This window comes from Telmatherina bonti (assembly GCF_933228915.1).
Source record: "Telmatherina bonti genome assembly, chromosome: 15".
NCBI classification, from domain to species: domain Eukaryota; kingdom Metazoa; phylum Chordata; class Actinopteri; order Atheriniformes; family Telmatherinidae; genus Telmatherina; species Telmatherina bonti.
In genome coordinates this window covers 29,460,845-29,488,618 of record NC_136613.1, presented here as the reverse complement: position 1 = coordinate 29,488,618, position 27,774 = coordinate 29,460,845, and the positions used below count along the sequence as shown (strand labels likewise).

The 27,774-nt window shown below is 38.2% G+C and overlaps 1 protein-coding gene across 1 annotated transcript in view; it reads left to right on the top strand.

Moving 5' to 3' along the window:
- The window catches only part of hdac4 (histone deacetylase 4), a gene marked incomplete at both ends in the record, with an annotated part of 81,328 nt that overhangs the window by 19,358 nt on the left and 34,196 nt on the right, over positions 1 to 27,774 (top strand). Inside the window, 5 exons of the mRNA XM_079254763.1 lie at positions 14,396 to 14,524; positions 22,522 to 22,628; positions 22,775 to 22,894; positions 23,157 to 23,370; positions 24,220 to 24,437. Of these exons, the coding sequence (XP_079110889.1) occupies positions 14,396 to 14,524; positions 22,522 to 22,628; positions 22,775 to 22,894; positions 23,157 to 23,370; positions 24,220 to 24,437 (788 nt within the window). The remainder of the gene's footprint in view (positions 1 to 14,395; positions 14,525 to 22,521; positions 22,629 to 22,774; positions 22,895 to 23,156; positions 23,371 to 24,219; positions 24,438 to 27,774) is intronic.

Sequence of the window (27,774 nt, the reverse complement as noted above, 5' to 3'; positions counted from 1 at the left end):
TGTTAGAAAACTTTTAGATTACGACTTAAAACCATATCCAAAGTGTTACGACCCGTTATGAGGATTGGCGCAACAAAGTACGGCGGACACCATGGATGCAGAAGGAAGGCATTTTATTTTATACCCCTGGGTAGCTAACACAATGTAGCTAAGCATGTAGCAACATGCTAGTTGGTTGTTGAACAGACAAAGAAAAGGACTGCCAATGCACACTCTAGGTCGGATGAACCCAACCAGGGTAAGACCACAAGAAAACAAACAAAACAGAAGTCTGAATCCCAAATAAATTCATAAGGTTCACACACAGGAATGTCCTGTCATGAAAACCAGAACAATGTTCTTAAAGTTCACCATAGACATAGGTCTCAAAGGACTCCCATAAAAGTAAACATCACGCAAAATGTCCAACACAAAACCCAAGTTGAGGGGGACAACCACCAGAAACAGACAGTTGCTTCCCCCTCCAGCCGAAGTGCAGCAGTGTCCTTTTATTTCCTGGTTTGCTCCCGGAATGGCACTCTGTGAACCAATAAGAAGAGGGGCCGTCGAAGGTGTGTCCATAGCAACCATTCCCGGATCGGGGGGGTGGAGCTTGCACTTTCATCCAGAATGGAGATCAGGTGTGGGTCTTTCACAGGTGCTCGTAACACAAAGCCAAAAGCAAAACTCTGCTTACAAATTTGAAAGAATTTGAAGTTGAAAATGACCTAATTGGTGTTACAAACACAAAGTTTAGTATCTCACAGAGGAAATAAAGGCTTTATTAAGTTACCAAATCACAAAGTACACACATAGAAAGACCAGTGATCCAAAAATCAACATTCTTGTAGTTGCAGGGATCTGTTGGCTGAACTGTGACTTTCTTTGGTACACGAATTATGTCTAAAAACAACATGGATCAAAATGTCTTATTTTAAAAGTGTTGCAAATCATAATAAATAATAAATAACATAGATCGTGATAAAATAAATAAGATAGACATTTACTTTAGTTCCTATGTTAATAACCTTGACAGGTTACGAGTCAGTATTCTAATGGACAATAACATTTTATGGGTGGTTGATATTTACTGGAAATAAAAGGAAGTTTTAAACATAACAGCAAATAACTTTGTGCATAATTCTGATTTAGGATAATTTCATGGTTTCAAGGTTTCCTTGAAACAAAATGAAGACATTTCAGATTATTTTAGCCAGAAATGACTTTTCATTTTGCTTGTTTTAGACTCATTCACACTGATATTCACTGACCCATAGACGCCAAATACGATTCTGTTCAACAAATCAGCTCTTGAGCACCTTTATGCCCTACAAGGCGTGTAAAATCAAGGTTCTTGCTTTTTGGATGCATCAGCCTGTGTCCATCTGTCCATGTTAAGAACAGCCAAGTTGTGATTATTCACTTAGCCGCAGCAGCTGCTTTGGCTGTATTACTGACTGATTTCACAGCTGGAGCACAAACTCTGTGTACTCGGCACTCTTGCCCACCTGCTGTGAACTGGAGGCAGGAAAGATTTTTCCTGGCACGCAAGCTCAGACAATTTTCAGGGACACTTAGATGTAATTCAGGAACATTTCTTCTGGGAAATGTCCTCAACTTCTTACCTACACCAGGTTGACGTAGCTGATAACGTGTCATGGTCCACATGTGAAGAAAATGTCTAGGTGGGACTTAAGTTTTATGACTAGTGGGTCACTATTTATTGATTTTAAGTTAGAGAGGGAAACTGTGGGCAGACATACGCCTCTGTTAAATGCGAACAAATGTTGATCAGGTTCAACTGACTTATAGAAAGATAAACTATGTTGTAGTGGAAGTGCGTGGCGGTGAGACAGACCTGCGCTCCTCTGACTTCATGGCTGACGTATTTTTTCCCCATTGTCAGTCTCATATTCATGTACATTTGCAAATGCACGTCAAATATCCCTTTTCTGTCACTGAGTGGAGTCACACAGCATATTAAAACAGAGCTTTATTGTGTGAGAGCCTTTGTGATAATGGCTCTCAGAGCACTGAGGGCCACTTTTAGCGCTGTGGCAGGAAGTCTGCATGGCCTTCAGGACAGAGGCGGACTTGTCATGTTGACCTTCCTCTTTCTTTCATGCACAATCTCACACAAACATCCCCATATCACATTTTGCAGTGAAGTCTTGCGTGAAGCTTTTTCTTCCGACATCTCTTCATACATTTTCCTTGTCCTCACCTCAAATCCAGCCTTTAGGGATATTGAACTTGTCGTTGAACATTTAAGACATCCTGATAAAGTAGTCTGACTGGAGCTGAATGGGTCGGCTGCATGGCACAGGTCTGAACAGCTTATAGCCACAATAAGAGAAAGTAAACGCAGAAACATAAGTGGGCTAATACGAAACAAGTACTGCACAGATCAGGGTGTTATAGCATTGATCCAAATGAAAAATATCAATCAAATGTTGATGCCGTAAACATTTATAAGATGAATTAGAAAAAATTTAGTATCGTTTATATTTTTCTTTGTTATGGCATGAAGAAAATGCAGATTCAGGACAGAAAATTTTTTTTTGAGGATCTGCAGATTTGTTTGCAGAACTATTTTATAACTAAAATATTTATTTCTCACCATGAATGTGTTTACAAACAGATGTAACAGCTTGCACAGAGATGACGTAGCTTCCCTATACACAAGGAACAGATGATAAAGAGGATGGCGAAAAGACTTGTTCAAATCTGATTGGCTCAGAGCACAAGGAGGTGGAACCCTTTGGTGTTTCTTACCAGACTAGGCCTTTTCCAAACCTCATGATGAAGTTATGATGATGAAATTAACATGAGAGAAGGAATAGGGGCAAAACATAAGGAACAAAATGAAAGGATATGTAGAAAATATGCATTAAATAGAAAGAAAAATAGATTTATAAAATTATTGTAAAATATTTTTTTAAATGGATAAATAAGGAAAAATTGAAATAGAGATTTGGAAAAGAAAAATAAAAAAAGAGAAAAAGTAGAAAAAGTTGCAAACAAAAAGTAAAAATACTTATTTAGAAGTAAAAACATAAATGAAAATGTTTTATTTTTCTACCACATTTTGTTATTGTTTCTATAAACTTAACACAAAAGTAGGGAAATAAATGTCTGGTTGATTATACCTTGTTTTAACCGTGTTTCTTTTAAATAAAACTTATATCTCTTTTAAATGATCACATCAACAACTAAAATGGATTAATAGGGGTGAGCAGCAGAGTTGAGTGTGTTAGTTGCACGACTGAAAAACCTACTAGTGTATTCTGCTCCCGCGTCCAGTTTGAGCTTCTGGCACACCAGATGCTAACAATCAGGTGCTGATGGTCATCTGATTAGCAGCACCTGTTATGGTGGGGGGGGGGGCATCTGCCTCACTGGAGAAACTTGTTATCACTGGAGGCAATTTCAAAGCTGAGCGATGTGGAAATGAGATTCTGCAACCATTGGTGATCTTATATCTCCATAGTCTGGGTCTGAACTCTATCTTTCTTAAAGACCACGCTTACGCCCACAAAGTGCGGTTTACCAGAGACCACCTCCAGATTTTTGAAGTAGAGAGGACAGAATGGCCCACCTGCAGTCCTGACCCCGACCCCATTGAACACTTGTGTGATCAGCGTGGGTGCACTGTTGCTGTCAGTGACCAACACAACCACACTGGTTTACTTGTGACAGGAGCTGGTGGATGAACATGATGCCATCCCACTGCAGTGTGTGACCAAGCTGGTGACCAGCATGCAGAGGAGGTGGCTGTGGATCTTCCACATAACGCCCCCGCTTGTCAAATGTTTTTGTAGTAAATTTGTCAATGTGTTTTATTTCTGTACACCTCAATCATCCAATAACTACTGGCTGAAGAGATTTTTCCATATGTGAACCCAGATGCTAAACTCAGCTGCCACAGATACATTTTCCTAACAAATGCAACCATTTAACGGGGAAACAAACAAGCTTTCCATAATAAGATCCGTTGCTATGAAACTTTGTAACAACAAAAAAAAAAAATCTACCAAACTCCAATTTTCTTACTTTATTTGTCAATTATATTTATTTATTTCTATACATATCATCATTCATTTGATTATTTATACAGATTGAATCATTTTGTTGCACTTAGGGCAAAAAGCCCGAATGGTTTTAAGTCAGTGTTTTTCAACCACTGTGCCGTGGCACACAAGTGTGCCGTGGGAGATCCTCAGGTGTGTCATGAGAAATGATCCAGTTTCACCTAATTGGTCTGAAAAGCAGCTCTGTGTTCATTCAACAGGCCTTGACCCAGGTGAAAGATCATGAAATACCTTTTTCTTCTGTTTATCTGATTTCTTTTCAAGACACTTTGAGAAGATGAAGTTTGTATGAATAATTTAGGCTTTAGAAAATTATTTGTGGTGTGCCTTGTGACTTTTTTCAGTTGAAAAACATGTACCTTGGTTGAAAAAAGGTTGAAAACCACTGTTTTAAGTGACCTAAATCCTAATGACTGAATTATGCCCCTTAAACTACTTTTGAAGCCAAGAGCTTTATATAGCTTAACAATCCTATTTTGTTTGCTCTGTTGATGGAATTTAAATAAGGTCAGCTGGCCGGTTCATGGGTTGCTTTGGTGTGGTAAAACTGGATAGTAAGAGCTGTGGTGTGTAAAAATAAAAGGATTGCTGCCTGTCGTTTCGCTTTTCTAACCACAAGGAACAGAAAACTCATTTTAAACACCTCATGTCCCCTCCAGATGAGCTGCTGTAATCAGCAGAGGGAAAATTTCAGTCAGCTGTTTGTTAGAGAGAAGGTGAATAGTTTGATGTCAGACATCACACTTTGGACAAAGTAGCTAAGAGATTATCATAATGCTCAGTTCCAGGCATCTGTCATGATTTTTTTCCTTTCAGTTTTATTGAAAACATGCTAATCCATCAGTTTGTATACATTTCCCTCTGCCTGTTTGTCCATCTAATCTATTTATCTAATGTATCATCCATGTACGGTGCTTCTCGGAAGCTCTGTTGATGAGTTTCAGCAAACGACCCTATTGATCTCCATACAGTAAATCTCCCTCCCTCCCTTCCATCGGCAGAGCAGCACGGCTTCCCCAGCATGACTCGAGCAGCTTGGAGCTCCTGCCTGTCAAAACACATGAGCAGCTGATCAATATGCTTTGTGGACGAGAACCTGTTTGCTCTTCAATTTGACTAAAATATCAAGTACAGTTTACAGAGATATTTAATCTGGATTTTGAGGTGTGCAGTAGTTTGAGATGTGGCTGCACCAGTAAATGCGTAATGTATCATGCTTTACATGTCTCCATCAGTAAAATCCATTGTTACCATGGTTATTACTTCGTTTATCTCCCCTGAACCCGTATTTTATTGAGGTGCCTTGAACACATCATCACTATCTTTTGGCGTTTTGTTATTAAAACAAGGGAGTCAAGTGGCACAACTGCAGTTAGTACCAAACATGGAGGGAAGCAAGGCAACAGGTGCACATGGGTCTGGCAGGCGGTCATATTGCACTATGATGAACTTATTTACAAAAGAATTAAACATCTATGAAGCTGGAAAATAGTGAAGTTTTACAGGCATTTTTGTGAAACTTTGTGAACTTAGTGTTAAAACAGAGAACACAATCTGAGAAAAGGATTGTTTTTATTTTATTTTATTTTATTTTATTTTATTTTATTTTATTTTATTTTATTTTATTTTATTTTATTAAAATACCAAAAACATGTGAGTTAAAAATTAGATTACAAAGAAATGTAATGATAGTGATAGAAGTGATATGCCGGGGGTTGTCTCCTCATGTCGGTTTATTTTCTCCCAAGTCATAATCCAGGAGATTTATGGGAAAATAACAATGCGGGAAAGACGGGTAAAAAGAAACGCGACTTTCCCGGCCAAAATGGGATACTTGACCGGTACGTACCGGTATGTATGTCGAAACGACAAAGTAAACTCTGAACTCAGTACTCCCCTCTGGTGGATAAACACTGTAAAAGACACATGGAAGTATGACGGATGTCCCTATTTACGCTCGTAAAGAAGCAAAAAAAAAAAAAAAAAAAAAAAAACAGGCTAAAGTCGCATCAGAAGTGTTTCTTATGAGGCCTCAAGCCAGATTTCCTTTGAAATTTTTTTGTTATATAATGTCGTGTCCAATTATCTTGGTTTTATCTTGAGGTATTTGTGATTTTTAATGCTGCTTCTATCATTAAACTTCAGCTTATTTAGGTCATCTCGTTTACCATTACAACAACATTAAAAGTCCTACTTTCTCTACAGTGAACTGGAATCATAACCTTTGCTCTAATAAACCAGTAATCCCACCTTTTGCCAATGGTTCCTCACATCCTGCTCCATAAAAATCCAACAATAAAAGAAAACATTATTTATTTTATCTAGAAAATAAAAAAAAGGCAGAAGTGAGGACTTAGAAGGAGGCGAGAGAAAAGAGGGCATAGATGGAGGTGATGGGCTGGTGGGGAGAGAAAGGGCTGCAGGGAAATGCCAGCATCAGCAGTAAAACCAGTCTGGCCCCTCTGCAGCGAGCGTGTTTGCACGTGTGCAGACTGGCGTGCTTTTGCTCAGTCGGCATTAACACCCTTCAAAGTCACCGTGTCCTGAGGTGAACACTCCTGTAGCGACCGTTGCCCAGCAAACACAGGACCCTGCTTCTCCCCGTCTCCTTCACTGTCCTCCCTCATTTCAATCTTTCATTTTAACCAGTTTGTCTGCCTCCTTCAGCACACAAACATCCATATAACACACCTGCTTCACACTTCACTTCTCTCGTCAAGTAATGAAAATCTACGAATCATTCTTTTCTAATCAGTCATAATATTTCCGGTGATACTGGAAGTGTGTTAATGTTAAAATGTCAAACTATTAAAACTGATTCATGCAGTGGATTAAAATTAAACTTTAATATGCTTCGTGTCTTCTCCCCCAGTCTGCTCCTGTTTATCTAATGCATAGCATTTTACCCCGTCTGACCCCCCCGCCCCTCCTAACAAAGGTCTTTGGAAGCGTGCCCTCCACTTAGAGGAAGCTCTTTTTTAAATAATTGAGTTTCATAAGCTTAGCATCATTACTTCCCTTGAAATCGTCAGTGCAATTGAAAGAGTACTTGGACATGATAGATGCACAATAGATTTTTGTCATTTCCACTCATGTGGAGGAGAGCTTGCACCTCTTTGAAACACTGAAAACGTCTTTCATTGTCATGCCTCAAAATGATTCTTCTAATGCTGAATGAATCACAACTATTGTTGGGGAAAATTGTTATGAGTTTGGTTTGAATTAAGTATTAGACATATATGCATTGATTTGCTGTGATCCTGCTGTGTTTTGTATCTATGCACAAAGCTTTCTTTAAGTCATATGATCCTTGTCTGGAATGTGCAGACAAAGTCTGAGACAGGAAGAGTTTCCTGCAGGGCATCGGTTTTTGTCAACTGCTTGGTTGACCAGTTGTCTAAAGGTTAGAGGTTAAAGGTAATAAAGTAATATAGTGAGTGATTGATGCTTAGTGAGTTCAGTTTAGTCTTAAATAAGAGATAATGATTGTTTCATATGGTGTGCTCAGCAACTAGGAGGAGTTAAGCATGGTTTATAATCGGGTGTTACTTCAGCATCTGGAGAGAGAGTTCTCTCTCCAAGCTCCAGCGTGTGCTTGTATTAGTTTATAATAAAATGTTCATTGTAAGAAGACAGTTGACTCATAAATGTATTACAACTTCTCAAGACCAGAGTATTTTCCACCACAGTTTTTGGGGGCTCGTCTCGGGATCCTGCGTCAGTCCGCCCAGGTTGGGGATAGACGGGTTGGCCACCTGAATCCACAGATTCATCCTAAGAACCTCAATTAGAGAATTTCAGAGGACAGGACGTCTTTCTCCCACCCGTGGTCGACTACGCCAGGACTCCTTCTGAACCAGTGTGAAAAGACAATGGTGAGAAGTGTTATTCTAAATTTACATTAATTTTCAGACTCAAACTGGAGTCAAACATTACTAGAAATTTATCACAAATTAATAATCAATATTTTAATTAATAATCACAATATTTTTCTGTTTTGTGGTCAATTGTCTTCATTATTCTCATTGTGACAGGGATTCTCCTCCTCACCTCCTCATCGAAAGAATAACTCAAGGGATAAGAGAATAACTTAAGATGAGATCAGGTTGACGTCATAAATAAAATCCTGTGAGTTTAAGTTAAGTTTAAGTTAAAGTTTAAGTTAAAAATCGTGAGTAACAAGACCAAGTCGTAAGTGCTGTGAGCTAGACGTAGCAAGACCAGACCAGTAAATCTTGTGAGTTACAAGACCGAGACCAGTAAATTAGTCAGTAAGTCCTGTGAGCTCGAGAAGCAAGACCAGGCCAACCTTGAGTTAGAAGACTGAGAGGAAAGCCATCTTGAGTGAGGAGGAACAGAGAAGAGACTGTGTGGGCTGGTTTCTGGAGACATTGAGAATTTTGCCTGATAATTCTACAAAGGTGTGGGATTGACCCTCTGTGTACATCCGCTGGAAACAGAACTAGTTCCTTTGCAGTAGGAGGTTGATGTACAGCACCATTAAGAAGTTGAAATCTCTGTCTTCATGTGAGGGGAAACTGGGGTGGTTGTGTAAAATTTCCTGTGTTAAACTTGATTGGACTGATTGTGTGGAGAATTAAAACCACGTCTTGTGAAGCCACACCGGACTCTCGCAGGAGAGCCTAGAAGCTTGTGTGGGGGTAGACAAACGTGGGGGCACGACCCATTCACATGCATTCATCCAACTGTTGAAGTGAATTGTTTGTGTAAAATCTAATTTACTGCAGTAAGAAAAAAAAAAAGAAAAAAGAAAAAAAACAAACAACAAAAAATGTATGAGAGAAGGAAGTGAGGAAAAGAGTGTGTTCATTAAATGCCTTCTGCTCACTGAAGGAGATGATGTCATAGCATGTTAGGCAGAAACAAACATATAAATCCTGTGTAAAATAGCTGCTTGTGCTTTTCTTCCTAAAGCTTTTATAAGAGCATAAAAGCCACTCCCTGTATGAATGTGGAAACCCTTTTCCTAAGGAAAAGTATTCTTTATTATCACCTGAGAACATTTTAAAGAGCAACAACATATTAAGAATGAAAAATCAGAAATGTGAGAGATGTGATTTATAGTATTAGGAACTTATTCTGTTAAATTACTATACATTGTGTAGGCAATAAGCTTAGGTTTCTGTCTGTTCCCTTTCAGACATTCATAAGGTGATTTTTATTCCTTTACTACTGCTATTATAAATTTATGCCTAGCATGTCTAAATAAATTTAGATAAACTGGAAATAAATAATGCAGCTAAAGGATGCTGAAACTAAGCATAATGTTAGGAAAAAGAGAAAATTCTTGACCTTAAAATAGGAATGGTGAACCAACGTGCTAGAGTAAATTTCCCTTGCAATAAGTTCACTTTAGCTAAATGTGAGCTAACGACAAGAAGAGAAGTTCTCAGAACAAGTGTATCTTCTTAGCAAGATCATGTTCAGCTTTCCCAGGAGAGAACTGAGTTATGAATCCACTGATAATATAGTCTCACACACACAATTACAATGTAATGTTCAAGTTACATGATGTTCACAGCACAGAACATGGTCCACATAATATGTTTGCCACAGGATTCAGAAGAAAACTATTATAATTATGAGGCTATGATCTTTATTTTCCCCTTACTGGAGAAGAAAATACACCACATGACCAAATGGTTCAGTCTCAAAAGCTCGTCTGCTGTATGGTGTTGGACACATTGCAGCTTTCCCTTCTAAACCCTTGTCAGCATGCAGCTTGGTCCACAGGGACCTCAAATGTCTATCCTGCCTGAGGGGATTCAGAGGAGGGGCTGGGGGAGAGTGAGTTCTTGATCCGGGTCACCGTAGAGTTCTGGGTGTCATGCGTGGTCAGTCAGGAGACTGGAGCAGAAACGGTCCCTACAACCTAAAGCATCATTCCACCTCCCTTCTGTGTCAGCTCTGAGTCCTGGAGCAGAACCTGATATGCAGATGTGGCTGCATGGACCCGGCCGCTGCTGATGGCCTGGAGATCCCAGAACCAGAGGGTCTGGCAGAGCCCTGTTGGTTGTGACTGTGAACAGTGTGGATATGGCTCCTATGGTGGACATGTGAGCTGGATTTTCACCTTTGACCTCTGGAGGTGATGGATCCTCCTTGTCCTCAGACTGTGTTTCAGTTGTGGAATTTTCTGGAAGTAAAAGACTAACGAATGTGGCCGGCAGGCAGCACAAATCCCACCCCGACTACAGAATCAGATGATGTTTTCTGGAATAAGCTGCACCCTGATTCTGTCAGAAAGACTGTTCGGTTCACTCAGTTCTCTGTGGAAAACCTGGATCTCCTTCCTTGAACTTTTGCCTACTTTCTGATCCTTTACATGTTACTCTTAATTAATTACACATATGAATCTGATTTATCTACCAGGAAGCTTTGATGAACATGTGTCGGGCACTTCCTGGCATGAATTTCTGATTGTATGCTGATTGGAGGAGAGCATGGTGGCTGTGGCGCGTCTGACTCCTGAGCAGATCGAGTGATACGAGCTGAATGATTATCCACAAGACCAGGCCAAGGAATGAGGCCCTACAACCAAACATTTACTCACTGTTTCTGCTTAGCTTTATACCACATTTATGAGCATGCATAAAATTTTGCACTCCTGCAGACTTCTGCAACTGAACAATGACACAGACATCTCTGCTCTGCTGCAGGGAAGCTGAACAGTTTATACAGACAAGTCAACTTCTGGCACGCTGTGCCTTATAAAAAAAAAAAAAAAAAAAGTGATGAATACTAAGTTTTTAATGTTTGAGACAGAATAGATGTCAAAAGAGAAAAAATAAGCCGCTATATGACATTAAATAAGAAGGTAGTTTTGTAATTTCCCGACTTCAGTGAATGCAACACAAGTACAACAATCTCCGTGTTTTATTTGCTGACAGCTGGTGTTTTATCCCTAATCTGAATTCATTATTTTGAATTAAAGCAGATATGCTCAGTGGTTAAAATACACATCAGATGATTTTTGTTTAAAGAGTAGAACCAACTCTTGCGATGGCTGCCAGTAAACAGACCAGTCTCTTAGTTAACACGCTTAATAAGTAAACAAACAAGTCATTTAAGCCCTGTATGTCCTCAAAATTAACATGAATATGAGGCAGATTATTTGAACAGTATTGATACTTCCAAAGTTAAGCTAACTATGCTAAACCGTTAGCCTTGGCCTTTTCTGTTACACACGTTTGCATTAAAATCATTAAGGAAGAAGTGCTGCTGTGAGTGTGTGCACGTACATGCGTGTGTCGTGTTGTTGTGGATGTGGACAGTTTTGCCATCAGTATTAGAAGTTTGTTTCTAAATGCTGCTTAAGTTCAAATGTAGATAGAAAACAAACAGCTTTATTATGACCTGAAGGTCTCTGGCTGTTCAGTACCTGAAGTCCAGCTGTTAAAGATGGGTTTACATCTTGTTGCTTTATGCTTATGCTTATGTTTACAATATATTTGGAATAGAAAGCCAGTCTTATTATGATCTCAGTTTTGTGTGTGTTGCTCCTGAATGGGTCTGTTGGAGTCTGAGAGAGATTAAATCAACAGTTCTGAATGAGCTTTATTTAATATATGCAGAGATTCTTCAGTGTGGTTCTGCTTCTGTCATTTAGCAGACATGACATAAACAACACGAGCAGTAAATCAGAAAGGAAATTTCCAGCATGGATAAGTGTTGGTCAGACTGCTGGGAGTCCAGTTTGACACATGTTCTGCTATGCAGTACTAGAGGATTTTTTCTGGTTGTTGGTTAAGATGAGACGACCTGATAGGAACTTTGCAATAAGTAATTAAATGAATTTGGTTACTTTGAATGATTACCTACCAGATAAATGAGTGGCCCTAACTGTTGCTTTGTATTGTTCATGTTTTACTCCATGACTGTTTAGCTGAAACTGACTATCCTCTGCACCCCCCAGGCCTGGCCCCTGACCGACCTCTAGTTGACCCTGACTTGATTTTCCTTTTGATGCTGTTTGCTCTGACTGTGACGCGGTGGAGGCTGCAGCTCTCCCGTCTCAGTTCTCGTTACTTGAGCTTACTCTTTAGCTGAAAACAAGTCCATGTTTTGGCGCTCTCTTATGAATGACTTTCTGGATGCCATTTTCCTGAATGTTTTCCTCCCACAGGTTGCAGACGGGGAAATTTCCTTCTGGCTCTCTTTTCAGGTCTTCCTTGGACCAAAAGTACTTTTTCTGGTTCTGATGTACATGCGCATGCGTAACATGGAAACATGGGCTTTTTTGTGATTCTTTTTGCAGGACCCTCACCCAAGTGGGCATGGTTCCTTCCAAGACTGCCTGTTCAGACACAGCTCTGTGTGAAAGTAATGTTTTAACATATTGTCCTAACCTCATAAGAACCCTTTTCAGGCATTTGCACACAGGTGAAAGCTGCCCTTCATGAATCAGCATCTACGCAGCTCTATTCACTTCAGCCTGGAGATTTTGTCCTGATAAGAAGCTTTAAACATCAGCGCTGGAACCAACATCGATGGTTTAGGCCATTTCAGGTTTTCCTGACGACCCAGACAGCGGTAAAGGTCGCAGAGTGAGCTGCTTGGCACTACAGATTGCTTGAACCTCCTGAAGCTCTTCAGTCTGAAATTACAGAAGAATAACGCACCACCCAACAAAGGGCAGAATAATCCCTGTGGTTGCGTGGGTAAGTGAGATAGTCTACTCTCACACCTGAAGACCAGCCTTCGCTCTCAAGCAAGATCAGTGTGAAGCTGAAGTGAATGGCTCCTCACTATTGTAATTTCTGAAAGATTCTTTTAAAACCCGACAGGCATGAGGCTCCTGATGTTTTGAGAATGTTGTCTTCTGTATGTACTTTTGCGTTCTGATAACAATTTCTCTTCTTATTGTTGGTCCTGTAGGACCAAGAGGAGGGAGAGTGTTGGGGAAAATTGTTATGAGTTTGGTTTGAATTAAGTATTAGACATATATGCATTGATTTGCTGTGATCCTGCTGTGTTTTGTATCTATGCACAAAGCTTTCTTTAAGTCATATGATCCTTGTCTGGAATGTGCAGACAAAGTCTGAGACAGGAAGAGTTTCCTGCAGGGCATCGGTTTTTGTCAACTGCTTGGTTGACCAGTTGTCTAAAGGTTAGAGGTTAAAGGTAATAAAGTAATATAGTGAGTGATTGATGCTTAGTGAGTTCAGTTTAGTCTTAAATAAGAGATAATGATTGTTTCATATGGTGTGCTCAGCAACTAGGAGGAGTTAAGCATGGTTTATAATCGGGTGTTACTTCAGCATCTGGAGAGAGAGTTCTCTCTCCAAGCTCCAGCGTGTGCTTGTATTAGTTTATAATAAAATGTTCATTGTAAGAAGACAGTTGACTCATAAATGTATTACAACTTCTCAAGACCAGAGTATTTTCCACCACACTATGCACAAAGAATCAATTGCTTCCACTTGACTGTACCAAAATACCCCATTGCCTGCTCTGAGGCTAATGAATGTTGCATAGTCTGTTTGATACGAGGTCATGGGACGAGCATTGGGTCAGCTGCGGGTCAACCATCCAGCTTTAACTGTCTTAGCGAAAGGGAAGCCTGCAGAGGAGGAGTTCAAACCGCCCGCGTGAGGGTGATTGTCTAGAAAAGTTCGGGCCGCGTCCCAGACACCGTTCACATGCAAAGATTCGTGATTTGCCCGCCGCTTGCATGCAGCGAACGGCAGCCGCAACAAATCCAGAGCAGGAACATCTGTTTATGAGCTTAGATCAAGAAGTCTTTACCATAAACATATAACGCAATCTTTCCTAATGATCCCTGCTGCCGTCGTTTCCAGACGTTTTTCATCACCAGTAAAACAGCAACATCAGGAAGCAGTCTGCCTGCTGGCTGCTTCCCATGTTCCTGTGTTACTTTCCCATGTCTGAAGAAATAGTAAACCTGTCCTCCAGGATCTGTCACACACACACACACACACACACACACACACACACACACAGTGGCCTATAGGGAGAAGCTCAATAACAAATAAGCAACTTCTTCTGTGATCCTGGCAGTCGACTACAAATGGGAGCTGTGATCTTTTTAAAGCATTCATCAGGCACCTGCAAATATATTCATGTTGTTAGAATTAGTGTCTCAGTTGGAAATCAGATGCTTAATCAGGCACAGCATTGCTCTCTCAACTCATTCATCCGGCTCATGTGTTACTGAACTAAAGACATAATCAGTAATTTACAACACATTTATCACTTTTCAGGTTTTATTTTTTTTGTTTTTGTCTCGTTCTCGAGCTTTGCCTCATTTTAACATGAAACTGTTCCCGTTTGTGTCTCATCAGCGTCCGAGCCCAACCTGAAGCTGCGGTCTCGGCTAAAGCAGAAGGTGACAGAGCGTCGCAGCAGCCCTCTGCTCCGCAGGAAGGATGGAGCCATCAGCAGTGCCAAGAAGCGATCGCTAGACGTGGCTGGTGAGTGCACCTGTTAGCAGCGTCCTGGGCTGAGTAGTAAAGCCAAAGCTGATTTGTTGCCACGAACACTTCTGTAAAAGTTGCTGGACAGCTCTTGTAAACCCACATGTTAAAACTGGATGTTTGTGTTACTTAAAAACATTTATCTTCTTGTCTATCCAAACTCTACTTCTTTTAAAAAGTGAGAAAGAAGACACATTATGATGAAAATAAGTCACTTGCTTGTGCTTGAGAGTAGAGCTGTGATGATATGCTTTTGTCCCGATTCAATTCAATTCCAACTTGTTGGGTGCTGATTCGATTTAAATTACGATTCTCACAATAGCTAATTTTTGTAGATTAAAAACAAAACAAATAAACAAATCTTTTTTTGTCAGTCATTTTTTGTGATTTTTCTTCAATTAGGAAAAAACACCACAGTCGCCAAATCATCCTTCTGCTGCTATAATGCCCAAGAAGACAAGTAAAAAGTTCAATAAATAATAAGAATGACAAAAATTTTATAATGGATTATTTATTTAAACAAAAAGCGTTCTTTTTTTTTTTTTGTTTTGTTTTTTTTTTTAACAAAAAAATTTCCAGATTTTTTATTTTTCGATTCCAATTTCCCACCCCTACCTAAGAGATTTTCTGCACTTTTGTCTAATGCAGGTTGTTAAAACACCACTCAAATTTGAAGGGTAATATTGGGACATACTCTCAGCTCAGAGTAGAAACAAACATCTTCTCTGTGTTTATGTCTTCATGTCTTTACATCTTTGTCTTCATGTCTTTATGTCTCTGTGTCTTCATGTCTATGTCTTTATGTCTTTGTCTTTATGTCTTCATGTCTTGATGTCTCTGTCTTCATGTCTTCATGTCTTCATGTCTTTATGTCTTTATGTCTCTATGTCTCTGTCTCTGTCTTCATGTCTTTATGTCTTCATGTCTTCATGTCTCTATGTCTCTATGTCTTCATGTCTCTATATCTTTATGTCTCTGTGTCTTCATGTCTATGTCTTTATGTCTTTGTCTTTATGTCTTCATGTCTTGATGTCTCTGTCTTCATGTCTTCATGTCTTTATGTCTTCATGTCTCTATGTCTCTGTCTCTATGTCTTCATGTCTTTATGTCTTTATGTCTTCACGTCTTCATGTCTCTATGTCTCTATGTCTTCATGTCTCTATATCTTTATGTCTCTATGTCTTCATGTCTTCATGTCTCTATGTCTCTATGTCTTCATGTCTTTATGTCTTCATGTCTTTATGTCTCTATGTCTTCATGTCTATGTCTTTATGTCTTCATGTCTATGTCTTTATGTCTTCATGTCTTCATGTCTCTATGTCTCTATGTCTTCATGTCTTTATGTCTTCATGTCTTTATGTCTCTATGTCTTCATGTCTATGTCTTTATGTCTTTATGTCTGTCTTTATGTCTTCATGTCTTTGTCTTTATGTCTTCATGTCTTCTTGTCTTTGTCTTCATGTCTTCATGTCTTTATGTCTTCATGTCTCTATGTCTCTATGTCTTCATGTCTTTATGTCTTCATGTCTTTATATCTGTCTTTATGTCTTTATGTCTTCATGTCTTCATGTCTGTCTTTATGTCTTCATGTCTTTTTATCATTGTCTTTGTCTTTGTCTTGGTCTTTATGTCTTCATGTCTTTATATCTTTATGTCTTTATGTCTTCATGTCTTTATGTCTGTCTTTATGTCTTCATGTCTTCATGTCTTTATGTCTTCATGTCTTCATGTCTCTATGTCTCTATGTCTTCATGTCTCTATATCTTTATGTCTCTATGTCTTCATGTCTTCATGTCTCTATGTCTCTATGTCTTCATGTCTTTATGTCTTTATGTCTTCATGTCTTTATGTCTCTATGTCTTCATGTCTATGTCTTTATGTCTTCATGTCTATGTCTTTATGTCTTTGTCTTTATGTCTTCATGTCTTGATGTCTCTGTCTTCATGTCTTCATGTCTTTATGTCTTTATGTCTCTATGTCTCTGTCTCTATGTCTTCATGTCTTTATGTCTTTATGTCTTCATGTCTTCATGTCTCTATGTCTCTATGTCTTCATGTCTCTATATCTTTATGTCTCTATGTCTTCATGTCTTCATGTCTCTATGTCTCTATGTCTTCATGTCTTTATGTCTTCATGTCTTTATGTCTCTATGTCTTCATGTCTATGTCTTTATGTCTTCATGTCTATGTCTTTATGTCTTCATGTCTTCACGTCTTCATGTCTCTATGTCTATGTCTACATGTCTTTATGTCTTTATGTCTGTCTTTATGTCTTCATGTCTTCATGTCTTTGTCTTTATGTCTTCATGTCTTCTTGTCTTTGTCTTCATGTCTTCATGTCTCTATGTCTCTATGTCTTCATGTCTTTATGTCTTCATGTCTCTATGTCTCTATGTCTTCATGTCTTTATGTCTTCATGTCTTTATATCTGTCTTTATGTCTTTATGTCTTCATGTCTTCATGTCTGTCTTTATGTCTTCATGTCTTTTTATCATTGTCTTTGTCTTTGTCTTGGTCTTTATGTCTTCATGTCTTTATATCTTTATGTCTTTATGTCTTCATGTCTTTATGTCTGTCTTTATGTCTTCATGTCTTTATAACTTTATGTCTTTATGTCTTGGTCTTTATGTCTTCATGTCTTCATCTCTTTATATCTTTATGTCTTCATGTCTTTATGTCTGTCCTTATGTCTTCACGTCTTCATGTCTTTTTATCTTTATGTCTTCATGTCTTTATGTCTTTATGTCTTTGTCTTTATGTCTTTATGTCTTGGTCTTTATGTCTTCATGTCTTCATATCTTTATGTCTCCATGTCTTCATGTCCTCATGTGTTCATGTCTTTATATCTTCATGTCTTTATGTCTTCATGTTTTCATGTCTTTATGTCTTCATGTCTTTATATCTTTATGTTTTTATGTCTTGGTCTTTATGTCTTCATGTCTTTATATCTTTATGTCTTTATGTCTTCATGTCTTCATGTCTTTATGTCTGTCTTTATGTCTTCATGTCTTCATGTCTGTCTTTATGTCTTCATGTCTTTTTATCTTTGTCTTTGTCTTTATTTCTTGGTCTTTATGTCTTCATGTCTTTATATCTTTATGTCTTCATGTCTTCATGTCTTTATGTCTGTCTTTATGTCTTCATGTCTTCATGTCTTTATAACTTTATGTCTTTATGTCTTGGTCTTTATGTCTTCATGTCTTCATCTCTTTATATCTTTATGTCTTCATGTCTTCATGTCTTTATGTCTGTCCTTATGTCTTCACGTCTTCATGTCTTTTTATCTTTAAGTCTTTATGTCTTCATGTCTTCATGGGTTTATGTCTTTGTCTTTATGTCTTTATGTCTTGGTCTTTATGTCTTCATGTCTTTATGTCTCCATGTCTTCATGTCCTCATGTGTTCATGTCTTTATGTCTTTATGTCTTCGTGTTTTCATGTCTTTATGTCTTCATGTCTTTATATCTTTATGTCTTTATGTCTTTATGTCTTTATATCTTTATGTCTTTATGTCTTCATGTCTTCATGTATTTATGTCTGTCTTTATGTCTTCATGTCTTTATAACTTTATGTCTTCATGTCTTTGTCTTTATGTCTTCATGTCTTCTTGTCTTTGTCTTTATGTCTTCATGTCTTCATGTCTCTATGTCTTCATGTCTTTATGTCTTTATGTCTCTATGTCTCTATGTCTTCATGTCTTCATGTCTTTATGTCTTTATGTCTTCATGTCTCTATGTCTCTATGTCTTCATGTCTTTATATCTGTCTTTATGTCTTCATGTCTTCATGTCTGTCTTTATGTCTTCATGTCTTTTTATCTTTGTCTTTATGTCTTTATGTCTTGGTCTTTATGGCTTCATGTCTTTTTATCTTTATGTCTTTATGTCTGTCTTTATGTCTTCATGTCTTTATAACTTTATGTCTTTATGTCTTGGTCTTTATGTCTTCATGTCTTCATCTCTTTATATCTTTATGTCTTCATGTCTTTATGTCTGTCCTTATGTCTTCACGTCTTCATGTCTTTTTATCTTTATGTCTTCATGTCTTTATGTCTTTATGTCTTTATGTCTTTGTCTTTATGTCTTTATGTCTTGGTCTTTATGTCTTCATGTCTTCATATCTTTATGTCTCCATGTCTTCATGTCCTCATGTGTTCATGTCTTTATATCTTCATGTCTTTATGTCTTCATGTTTTCATGTCTTTATGTCTTCATGTCTTTATATCTTTATGTCTTTATGTCTTGGTCTTTATGTCTTCATGTCTTTATATCTTTATGTCTTTATGTCTTCATGTCTTCATGTCTTTATGTCTGTCTTTATGTCTTCATGTCTTCATGTCTGTCTTTATGTCTTCATGTCTTTTTATCTTTGTCTTTGTCTTTATGTCTTGGTCTTTATGTCTTCATGTCTTTATATCTTTATGTCTTCATGTCTTCATGTCTTTATGTCTTCATGTCTTCATGTCTTTATAACTTTATGTCTTTATGTCTTGGTCTTTATGTCTTCATGTCTTCATCTCTTTATATCTTTATGTCTTCATGTCTTTATGTCTGTCCTTATGTCTTCACGTCTTCATGTCTTTTTATCTTTATGTCTTCATGTCTTTATGTCTTTATGTCTTTGTCTTTATGTCTTTATGTCTTGGTCTTTATGTCTTCATGTCTTCATATCTTTATGTCTCCATGTCTTCATGTCCTCATGTGTTCATGTCTTTATATCTTCATGTCTTTATGTCTTCATGTTTTCATGTCTTTATGTCTTCATGTCTTTATATCTTTATGTCTTTATGTCTTGGTCTTTATGTCTTCATGTCTTTATATCTTTATGTCTTTATGTCTTCATGTCTTCATGTCTTTATGTCTGTCTTTATGTCTTCATGTCTATGTCTTTATGTCTTCATGTCTTCATGTCTTCATGTCTTTATGTCTGTCCTTATGTCTTCACGTCTTCATGTCTTTTTATCTTTAAGTCTTTATGTCTTCATGTCTTCATGGGTTTATGTCTTTGTCTTTATGTCTTTATGTCTTGGTCTTTATGTCTTCATGTCTTTATGTCTCCATGTCTTCATGTCCTCATGTGTTCATGTCTTTATGTCTTTATGTCTTCGTGTTTTCATGTCTTTATGTCTTCATGTCTTTATATCTTTATGTCTTTATGTCTTTATGTCTTTATATCTTTATGTCTTTATGTCTTCATGTCTTCATGTATTTATGTCTGTCTTTATGTCTTCATGTCTTTATAACTTTATGTCTTCATGTCTTTGTCTTTATGTCTTCATGTCTTCTTGTCTTTGTCTTTATGTCTTCATGTCTTCATGTCTCTATGTCTTCATGTCTTTATGTCTTTATGTCTCTATGTCTCTATGTCTTCATGTCTTCATGTCTTTATGTCTTTATGTCTTTATGTCTTCATGTCTCTATGTCTCTATGTCTTCATGTCTTTATATCTGTCTTTATGTCTTCATGTCTTCATGTCTGTCTTTATGTCTTCATGTCTTTTTATCTTTGTCTTTATGTCTTTATGTCTTGGTCTTTATGGCTTCATGTCTTTTTATCTTTATGTCTTTATGTCTGTCTTTATGTCTTCATGTCTTTATAACTTTATGTCTTTATGTCTTTATGTCTTGGTCTTTATGTCTTCATGTCTTCATCTCTTTATATCTTTATGTCTTCATGTCTTCATGTCTTTATGTCTGTCCTTATGTCTTCACGTCTTCATGTCTTTTTATCTTTATGTCTTTATGTCTTCATGTCTTTATGTCTCCATGTCTTCATGTCCTCATGTGTTCATGTCTTTATATCTTTATGTCTTTATGTCTTCATGTTTTCATGTCTTTATGTCTTCATGTCTTTATATCTTTATGTCTTTATGTCTTGGTCTTTATGTCTTTATGTCTTTATATCTTTGTCTTTATGTCTTCATGTCTTTATGTCTGTCTTTATGTCTTCATGTCTTCATGTCTTTATAACTTTATGTCTTCATGTCTTCATGTCTTTATGTCTGTCTTTATGTCTTCATGTCTTCATGTCTTTATGTCTGTCTTTATGTCTTCACGTCTTCATGTCTTTTTATCTTTATGTCTTCATGTCTTTATGTCTTTATGTCTTTGTCTTTATGTCTTTGTCTTTATGTCTTTATGTCTTGGTCTTTATGTCTTCATGTCTTCATGTCTTTATGTCTTCATGTCTTCATGTCTTAATGTCTTTATATCTTTATATATTTGTCTTTATGTCTTCATGTCTTCACGTCTTCATGTCTTTATATCTTTATGTCTTTATGTCTTCATGTCTTCATGTCTTTATGTCTTCACGTTTTCATGTCTTTTTATCTTTATGTCTTTATGTCTTTTTATCTTTATGTCTTTATGTCTTTGTCTTTATGTTTTCATGTCTTTATGTCTTTGTCTTTATGTCTTGGTCTTTATGTCTTTATGTCTTTATATCTTTGTCTTCATGTCTTCATGTCTTTATAACTTTATGTCTTTATGTCTTTATATCTTGGTCTTTATGTCTTCATGTCTTCATCTCTTTATGTCTTTATGTCTTCATGTCTTCATGTCTTTATGTCTGTCTTTATGTCTTCACGTCTTCATGTCTTTTTATCTTTATGTCTCCATGTCTTCATGTCTTTATGTCTCCATGTCTTCATGTCTTTGTCTTCATGTCTTTATGTCTTTATATCCAGCCAGTTTCAAAATGAAATCTTACACATTTGTTGTATCGCAGAATACAGGAGTAAAATCAATAGTGATTTCCATTAGCAAATATACACACTACCAGCTCTTTGTTTTATATCCCTATTCACGAATCTGACTTAGTGTTGCCATTCATTCCCTCTTCAGTCAAAAGTTTGAAAATCTACATTCCCATTAGCAATTAAACGGAGCACTGCACGAGAACACATTAATTAAACAATACAAACATGCGTCATTCCCTTTCATCATTATGCTGCAGAGTTTTACCAACCTCTGTCAGTTCACTGGATGACTCGCAACAAAACAATCCCTAAAAGAGGCAGCAATAACAATCGTATGTGATCAAACTTCAGAAAAAGGGATTGTAGGCACTTGAAAAGAAATCTGTCTTTTGTGTAGTCTCTTATCAGTTCGGTGAGTGGTAGTCTGAGCTGTGTGTGCTAATGTAAGCTACCTGACATATACTCCTATGATACACTGATACCGTACGTTAAGGGTTGTTGAAGGTAATTGTGTCCAAAATAGATAAACGGGGCTGTACATTGATCTCACCCTCTAAAATCAGCTGCTTGGGCATACTTGACATACAGCTATAAATACACGTTTAAACATGGAGCTGCTTTGCCTTTCATATTCTGACCATCGCTGATACCTCGTGAAATGGTGCCGGCTTGCACACAACAGTTGCATATGTCACCTTTAAGGCTGAAATGTGTAAATTCTTTGGGTTTTATTAAGTGGCTGGTAAATCTTAGTGTCTGCAGGTTCTTAGTCATCCCACTGTTGGACTAATTTATCTAACAGACCTCTCCACTTCTCTGTGACAGTCCCAGCATGCAACATGCACTCTCACATTTTCAATAGGTAACATCACTGTGGCTTTTACACAGTCTATGAATCGACTGACTGACTTATTTACTCGTCTATTTATTTATTTTATTTTACAAAAGTACTACAACAATGAAATTTCTTTGTGGGAGAAATAAAGTATTTTTCATTTCATTGATTTAATTTGAGAGTGACATCACATGATGAAAACAGAAGAATAAAAGGGCTCCAGTGACATAGTCCCAGATAAAATCACATTAAATATATTTGGCCTAGCAGAGTTATAGATGTAGTGATGTTAAATGGAAGATTGATTAAACGTGAGTCATGAATTTTTTTTGAATATATCAAATGTAAAGAAGTTTCACAAATCAAACATGATTCGTTTCATTGCAGAAACCTCATTAGTCATTTTTCCCTGTTTTTTTTTTCTTCTTCTATTTGTCTTTTAATTTCTGTGTTGTGCGTTTTACAGAGTCTGCATGCAACAGCGCACCGGGTTCAGGACCCAGTTCCCCAAACAACAGCTCCAGTAACATCCCAAGCGAGAATGGCGTCCCAATTTGTAGCAGCCCAGGAGAGGTAAAGAACATGGCATGTGACCAGAAGAGACCTTAAATTTCTCATTATGGTTTGATACAAATCTCAAACGTTTTGTATAACTGGACGTGTGTGTTTGTGTGTGTCTGTCTGTGTGTGTGTGCTTGTGTGTGTGTGTGTGTGTTTAGGCCTCTTTGCTTCAGAGGTTGGCTGCAAGGGAAGGTTCAGTCAGCCAGCTCTCTCTCTACACCTCACCGTCTCTGCCCAACATCACCTTAGGACTGCCTGCTTCAGGTCCTGCTAACACTGTGAGTACAACCAACACACTGTAAGTTTCTCGAAGAGAATAATAGTTGATGAAGCGGTCACCGGGTTGCGTATTTGGCAAGGCGTGGAAAGGTCTCCAAATGTACAGTATAACTGATTTTTTGGCATTCGGTTCCTTCGTGTCTTTTTCCATCTTTCTCCATCTCACTTCCCACATGTCACATCTGACCCTTCTCCCACTCGGACTGTCTGCCTCACTCTTTTTCTCTCTTTTCACTGCATTTCGATCTCTCCCTATTGTAGGTGGTATCGGGACACCAAGATGGCGAGAGTCATCTGGCATTGCCTGCATTACAGCAGGGCATTCCACTGACACCCCCTTTTCTTCCCACTGCCCACCTGCCTTCCTATTTGGCATCTTCAGCACTAGAGAGGGAGGGGGCCGGTGGGGGCACAGCTGGTCACAACCCCCTCCTTCAACACATGGTACTCTTGGAGAAGAGCCACGGTCCGATGGGTCAGTAGTCACAACATTTACATTGCATTCTTGTCCTCTCGTCCAGTTTGAGGCGGGTGTTGGACTCCCCTCATTTCATGAACCCTACGTTGCACGTTTGCATGATTAATACATGCACAGATATTGGTATTGGTAATATGATAAACATCCAGTGTAATATTGCAAGGATTTAGACGGTTAAAATCCTTACGATATGCATCACTGATGTCTGGTTGCGAGTTGATCTAAAGGATTTTCAGCTCTAACATCTGCTCACAGCCCAAAAATGTGTGTTTAGTTACTTGGTGACTCTAACTTTCCCAAAGGTCCCTGGTTTTGCATGATTTAATGCTTTTTTATTAGCTGTTCATTGACTGGCAATCTGTCCAGGGTGTTTCCACGGCAACCAACAAACAGGTCAAAGCAGGGACAGATGATGGATAGATTATTGAACCTTTTTATACCTGTATAGTATTTATTGAGATACGGTTATTTCTGCATTCCTGTAAACCTTTTCAATCAAAGATGAGGCTTTTAGGTTTACTGTTGTACCCATTACTGATGCGAAGCTCAGAGCCTTAAGAACAAAACTGCACAACATAAAAGCCTCACCTGATGTTATTGATCCACTTTTTTATGTCTCAGCAACACATATGCAGTACATCTCTTATCAATCGAGGGAGTTTACGACGTTTCACATCCTGATATTACCAAAAATTGTATTATATATATATATATAGAATTAAATAATATAATTTGATTATACACATATTTTTTTATTTACACGTATATAAATTTACATTATCTATGTGGTTGACAGCTGTAGCCTATCGTCTAACAGTGCTCTCAATGTCAATGTTTTTGTTCTAGTTGGTCTTGGTGGAATACCACTACCGTCACCCACTGTCTCCAAGTTTGTGCGGGGCCACCGTCCCCTAGGCAGAACCCAGTCTGCCCCTCTGCCCCAGCAGCCGTGTGGACAGGCCCAGGCCCTGCAGCAACTGGTGGTCCAGCAGCAGCACCAGCAGTTCCTGGAGAAGCACAAGCAGCTTTTCCAACAGCAACAGCAGCAACACCTCATCAACAAGGCATGTATAAGTGTGCACATGGACAGTGTTAACATGTACACAAACATGTGCAGGTGTATATGAGTGGTGGGAGCGTTGGCTCATCTACACGAGACTTATTTTGTTCATGTATAATAATCCCGTCTGCTCTCTGAGAGCGGGTGAATCTGCTTCCAATCAGCAAGTCTTGTCACTGGTTTTTGTTGTCAGTGTTCTTGTGTTCTTACTTCTCTGCTCATCACCCTGGCAACTGTGCACGAGAGGAAGCAACTTCTATATATGCACACACAGGAAGTTTGAGTCACTGCATCGCTGTGGGAGCTTGTGTGTGCGTGCGTGCGCACGCAAGTTTATGTGTGGAATTGCTGTGTTATGGGTCGTTTTAGAGGAGGAGATGATTGTTTGTGTCTGTGCGTGCATTTGTGTGTGTATATGATTGTGTGTACTGAAGTTCCTGAAGGAATAAGGTCCATTATCTGGTGGTGTTTGCAGATGGCTCCCATTGCTTCCGGACTGCATGTTGTTGTGCATCCAGCTAATTAACTTAAAGTCAGGTGCAAAACCAGGTTGTTTTCATCCAGCTTTTAAAGTTGTGTTCCTCCAGTAAAACTAATAGTCTTCATTGTGATTAATCCAAAATATCCTTTGAAGATGGCATTCATGATGCTTTAGGATGTAGTGAATGCTTCTGTTTTCTTGCCTGCCGTCACTTTGAAAGCAATGAGACGGTTCATTAAAAAGGAATGTTTGCAAAATCAACACTGGCTACCTTTAATTATACAAAATGAGCTCTGACTGCATGCTTGAAAATTGTTGTGCATGTGTGAAATGAGATTCCTGCCAGATCACAGGCCAATTCATGCAGATGCATATTAATTAAGATGTGTACAACCAGTCCCTGCGATGGACTGGCGAGCTGTCCAGGGTGTACCCTGCCTGTCGCCCAAAGCCGGCTGGGATAGGCTCCAGCTTCCCCGCGACCCTGAATTGGAATAAGCGGTTTGGAAAATGAATGAATGAATGAATGTACAACCAGTATTCACTTTGGTGCTAACCATAAACACAATTGCACAATACAGTCTGGAGTGTTCGATGCCTTGTTTTCTTTTTATCTGCTTTGGCTATGCGCACGTTGTTGCGATCAACGGGCTTTAGAAAAATCCCTTTTGTAGGGATTTGATCAGAGAAAATGGCATGCTATCCGCTCATTAATTTTGTGTGCGTAAATACAGTATTTAAAGGCCAAAGTTTGAATGAAATGGACACAGACAGCTTTCAGAGGTCATACATGTTGCTTACGTCAGTGTAACAACGAAGTAGTTATCGGAAGAGAGAAAATATGGTCACAGGACTTTGGACATGATGACTGGATATGGATATTTACTTCAAAAGAATAATCATCATTAAATATTTGTAGTGTTTAATAATGTGAAATAAAATTAAAAGTTCATTAGACCAGATATCTTCTAATAATAGCTTTAAAGGATCTGATTGAATGAGCTTTTAAACGCTTTATGATTACGAGGCTTTATGTTTTAATTTTGTTCCATGTTGCTTTCAAATGCATTATTATTGAATATAGAGCTGAACTTTTTTGCCTTCCTGTTGGAATTCTTTGTGATTTGACGTGTTTACACATCCTGAATTATCTACAGGACATTGTTTTGTTTGCAGCTACAGCTATGTTTGCTTTGCTTTAGCTGTTATAATTTATCAGCTTTACAAAAAACTGATGACAACTGGATTGTTTTGTAATATATTTAGATTATCCTTTATCCTGGATAATTTCATTTTAAAGCTTCAAGACTGAAACACTAACATTTGCAACCCTCAGTTTGAAAGAAGGAAGTCTTAACATTGTAGAAACATGATTTAAAGTCGTTTATGCATCTGTGCAAGCAACAGCAGTTGCCTGAAGCTTTTATTTGATATTTTTTTTATTCTCTGAACATCCCTACATCTGCTTGCTTGCCCCATTTTTGTGAAGACAAAAGGAAGGTTGAAGAGACATGCCTTCAAATGTGATGTTCAGAGATCATTATCACTCTCCACTTTGCAGCCAAAGCAGTTTTATGAGGCTCTAGCATCAGGAGCTGAAGCTAGAGCCTCGTCTTATTTGTTTTCTTTTCTTTTTTGTAAAGAACCAGCTAAAACTGGTTTGATATTTTACTGCTTGGGACCATCACAGAACCACACTACATAACTTTAAAGCCTATTCTCACGTCTGACATTGTCTCTATTATTAACTGTTTCGTTTGGAGGAAATTGGGAAGTTCATCGGAGCATAGAGCAGCCTGACACATGATCAGCATAGGTTACAGTATCTTCCCTGAAAATGGATGTCTTTGTATCTTCAGTCTACTTTATAAATGCTGTTTTAAACAACAGCCTGTGTTAGGGAACACTCTCTGTAGTCAGTGTTGCCCGACATTTCTAAATGCAGACCAGTGCACGCCGCTTGCTAAAAGTCAAGTATTCTAGGGGTTCTAACTTTCTGGTGAAGTTTATAAAAATGTGAAAAGTTCATGTTACGCTAATATAACATGATGAATGGTAATTCCCTCATCTCAAACAGTTTATAAAAACAAAAGCTAACAACATGGTGCGTAAAATAACACATAGATGTCTATTTCTTCATAACTTGTCATGTGTTGAGAATATTTTGTGCTGTAAGTAATTAAACAAGTGCATTCAGACGTTCAGATAAAGTCAAATTACGTTAATCTGTCAAGGTTGCCGTGCGTTTTATGTACATTCTGACATCATACAAAAAGCCAAATATCCGTAACTGTCAGTAGTGTGTATGATCCGCACGGCAAACAGGATTTATAAAACCAGGTGATGATTTTTAAAAGAGCTGAAACTGTTTGTAAACCCTGCTGCAGTGTTTACAAATTCTGCTAAGATAGCAGCTATGAATGCAGCTTATTGGAGTACGTTTGCAAATGCAGCTGCTGACAATAAACCATAAAAGAGCTGTAAAATGAGCCACTGAGCCTCCTGCTGCTTCCGCTTCCATCTTCATCATTCTCACTTGAATTAGGCAGATTAACCGCTGCACTGGCTCTGGATCTTTAAACATGGCGGCACCTTTTATTTGGTCCGGTGGTTCTCATTGCAGGATGTTTTTAGCTCTGTCCTCACTGAGAGTTGGTGCTGATCTATCACTTGTTATTTGGAGCAGAAGTCTAAACAGCATGAACTGGTTCTCTGGCTTTGAACTGGTACTGGGCTTGCTTTGTTGGAGTAATCTCCCACTGTGACCTGTTCATCATATCATTCTCATGAACACAATATGTCAGGATCATGTGGTCAGAGCTGTGTGTGCAGACATCCAGACTACTGTAAGCTTGGGAAA